At 49.5% G+C, this 3,747-nt stretch overlaps 1 protein-coding gene across 1 annotated transcript; it reads left to right on the top strand.

The window, feature by feature from the left end:
• Positions 1-248: 248 nt before the first annotated feature.
• On the top strand, positions 249-3,413 carry LOC149353837 (uncharacterized). The gene is made up of 6 exons (XM_089575868.1): positions 249-316; positions 402-505; positions 826-867; positions 938-982; positions 2,760-2,915; positions 3,286-3,413. The coding sequence occupies exons 1-6, from the start codon at positions 249-251 to the stop codon at positions 3,411-3,413; spliced, it is 543 nt and encodes a 180-aa protein (XP_089431994.1).
• Positions 3,414-3,747: the final 334 nt, after the last annotated feature.

Here is a 3,747-nt window from a genome sequence, read left to right as displayed (position 1 = left end):
AACAACAACGGGCCGAACCGCAGTAGACCCGATTGCCCCACCCTAGGCCATGTGACCGCTGTTGCAGCAGCAACAACAAGGGTACATACTTCTCAATCTGTTTCTTTTTAGTTCTTTTTATCAATCCATTCTTTTCTTCGTCTGTATGGGTCGAGCTTTTCACGCTGTCTTGTGACTGGTTTCAACCTCGATGCAGATAAACGCGCCAGAAGGCGGCGCCAGTGGCAGCGGATATCCGGCACTTCACCATGGAAGCGAGGGGCTTCCACGAGATTCTGTACACGACGCCTCGCCTGAGGCCCAACAATCCGATGGGGTACTTGCGCAACGAAGCACGCGCGAATATTGCGTTTGTGCTTAGCTTGGAAGCGAGTGAACTGCGCGGTTTTCTGTGCACGCAGGTCGCCCTTGACCGTCACGTACCTGATGGGCGTTCTTGTGTTCCTGGCGCTGATGACGCTCTTTGCCTTCGTATTCTCATACGTTGTCTACAAGGAAGGGGCAGGTACGGAAACAGAATGGCGCCCGTCCCAGGTTTCGCAACTCCTTGTTGCAATACTGACGCACACATGTGTGGAAGTGCGAACAGGGGGGGTAAGAGGCACTGTGGGGGGGTCACGTATGCTGTGCTCATTTGCTGAGCTCAGTGCTCCAAGAACTCATACAGGAATGGGGTTTCAAAATACGTCACGCACGAGTTTCTAGAAGGTAGCAGGTGCTGTCACTGTAACAATGTAATATTGTAGGCCTTCCCCTGTCTCTCTTACCTGTTCTCGTGCGCGTACACTGCCATAAGCAAACTTGATGTCATTTCTCTGCACGCAGATAGCCTGGTTGCAAGTGGCATAAATGGCTCTAGAAGAGAACGTGAGTATAGTTGCGCGCAGCAATTTGCAGAGCTGTACGCGTGACACATCTCTTTTCTGGGCCTCCTTAGCCATCACGTATCAAGTCTGCAACGACACCTACTGCAGAAACGTTGGTAAGTGTTTCGATTCATTGATTCCTGCTATGAAACAGCAAGAAATCATACCTGCATCTGTGGATGGTGATTCCTATTCGGATGCACAAATTATGGTTAAGCGCTTCCATTCTTTTTCTGCGAGATCGGCTCCGCTTACCCAGAGCCAACTTACAAATGCTTCTATAGTATTCTGTCTGGTCTCTCGCCTGGTAGCCGTCTGTGAGGGCCCCAGAAGGAAAACTTAAAAATAGGGAAGACAGTTAGGGAGAGAAAAACTGCTATAACTTCTTCCTGGCCAACGTGGTGACGCCTATGGTAGTTGTAGTAGAAAAAACACTTTATTTCAGAGCAGAAATCAACTGCTCAAAATGAGCTTCACCTGCCACAGCAGGCCGAGCTGATCTTCGCGAAAAGAAGCCAGCCAGGTATGCCAGGAGAGGACTGTCGTAGCTCGAGTAGTCGCTGTAGTGCGGAACGGCCTGAAGGGGCTGCCAGATAAGGCGAAGGAGCCGTACGTGCCGTACATGCGTCAAAATGCACAAGGTGTCGCTGCCAATAACAGCGTGTGGTATGAGGCACTGACTTCGGAACACAGAGGGAAGAGACTTGGAATACCAACGGCGCAAAGAAAAAGATTTTTTTTATGTTTCACGGGCAGCAACTGCGGACGTGGACGGACATCCCTTCTTTGCTTTAAAAATATCTCGTTAATTACATGTCGCATAATCCGAACTTCTGGCTTATTCATACTGGCGCTGTGGTGCCGTATAAACAGGTCGTGTATTAACCGACCAAATGAAATGTAGCCACTAGCCGCGTTATGTGCAATTTTGGCGAGCTTCTGAACCCCCCACACCGGAGTTGAAGACAGCCTAAAAGATACCGCAAACGCCCTAAAAAGTGCGTTACTAGGCAAAAAAAAAATATATGGCGATTACACAATCGTGGTAATGTGGATGATGAGCGCTACCTGGCTTGCGCATCTGCGTCTCCGATTAATTATTTTGCGATTCATGGTTTTGCATAAAGCACAAATTCGATTTATGCGTCTCTCACGAGTGGGTTCTGCATCGCTGGCCAGAACTTGATTATCCTGGCGTCTTTCACGGGACGCTTCTGCTTGTCCAGCCATCACGAGTGGCCTGGAGCTCGAGTGCTCGCACCTTGGAGTTCGCACGCGCATTAAGTTTGCCCTTGACCGGCGCCTTCTGGAAGCAGACAAGGCTTCTGCACTCCTCCTGTGACGTCCACGCACCGAATTGCCCGGTGGACCACAGATGCCATGAATTCAGACCGCAAGACTCGAGAAGTGACGGTCGCCAGGAGCGGACACGCTGTGAGCTTCTCGCGAACTAAATCAAACGAACTCGACGTGGACACAAAATCCATTACTTACTTCGTGTCGTCCTGTACCTGTAGCTGTTTCCGCTCTGTTCCTTCCCATCATTTCAAACCAACTAGCCCGTAGCAGTATCCTTGAATCGATTAGCTGGCTGGACAATGGGGATTCTAGGAAGTGGTATCCCCGATGACTAGTCACAGACTCTCGAACAATTGGCGACAGCGACAACTTTCGCCGGGAAACGAAATGCTCGGGCTCGAAGTATGAGCGGTGCCAGCACTGCGGGGTGCCCTATGGACCATATACTGTACCCGAGGCGCCCGCGCAGCGACTCTGCGGGCGCTCCACTGCTTGTCCTAACGTCACAACGGGGTTGCTTCCCAGCTGCATAGACCCGCAATCGAGAACGCAAACTCTTCAGAGCCTTCTTTCTCTCCCCTCGCTTGGGGGCAGCGCTGTACTACATGGGGCGGCTGCGGGCTCCCTTGGACATGTGCGACCAGGTGGCCGTGTCCCTGTGCCGCGCGACGGCCGTTCGCAACGCGTCCTCAATCAGCCCCGTGACCATGGTCAAGGGTCATCTGCACCTGCACGGCATCGACATCGACGGTGAGAGACCCGCACAATTTACGGGCAAGGCCAGTGCAGGGCTGACGCTGTACGTACGGGCGTGCGTATGTGCGCTGCGTACATACGAGATTAGAAGGTGACCACTATAACGAAGTCGGTTTTTGCAGGAAGGCTAGAAAGAATACATGAGCTTAACTCAGAGCTTCTCACTCTTTTTAAACAAGCTGGCTAGTCGCTTGGTTCTATATTATGGTGTAACGCGTTAAAGGTAACATTACTTACAATAAATTAAATTTTCTTCGAATGTTATAATGCATTGATTCGTTTTTTAAGATGTAACATTCTCTGTAATTCAATTACTTTGTTCAGTAACAGATTACGAGTATTCTGTGGTTGTTTTTTTCTTCAGGATGTCCGCACATGCAAGACCGAGCTTGGTCTGCATTTGACTTAGCGCCTGGCATTTCACAATTGAAAACGACGGCACAACGGAATGTCACGTATAGTGAGCTGGATTTTTGCCCCCTCAGAGAGTGAACAAAAATGAAGCGCGGTGCTTTGCGTAACTTCGAGGTGGTGCGCAAGGATTTCGTATGCTAAAGCAACGCGTTTCTCTCCGGTGCTTATATCGAGAGATAACTCTTCCGTGTCTCTGCTGATGGGTTCACAAGGAAAAGGGGTAAAAATGCTGAGAAAAACTTCTGAAAACAACCGCAGGTGAAATTACCAACGAATGTTCTGCAGCAGACTACACAGACTATAAAATAATTAGACTATAGTAATAGGTTACTTCTCTGCACTTGTTCTGTTACTTTTTGGGCTGTAATTTACCACTGATATCAGTTACATTTCAGGTGAAGTAGTTGTAATT

The sequence above is a fragment of the Amblyomma mixtum genome, chromosome 3, assembly GCF_055824585.1.
Source record: "Amblyomma mixtum isolate Tamu chromosome 3, ASM5582458v1, whole genome shotgun sequence".
Lineage (NCBI taxonomy): Eukaryota > Metazoa > Arthropoda > Arachnida > Ixodida > Ixodidae > Amblyomma > Amblyomma mixtum.
The sequence above is the reverse complement of the archived record's forward strand: the minus strand, read 5'-3'. Positions and strand labels throughout refer to the sequence as shown.

Coding starts and splice junctions, on each gene's coding strand:
- LOC149353837 (XM_089575868.1), top strand. CDS start 249: ATGGAAGCGAGGGGCTTCCACGAGATTCTGTACACGACGCCTCGCCTG. Junction 868..937: donor AAATGGCTCTAGAAGAGAAC/GTGAGTATAGTT, acceptor GGGCCTCCTTAG/CCATCACGTATCAAGTCTGC. Junction 983..2,759: donor CACCTACTGCAGAAACGTTG/GTAAGTGTTTCG, acceptor GCTTGGGGGCAG/CGCTGTACTACATGGGGCGG.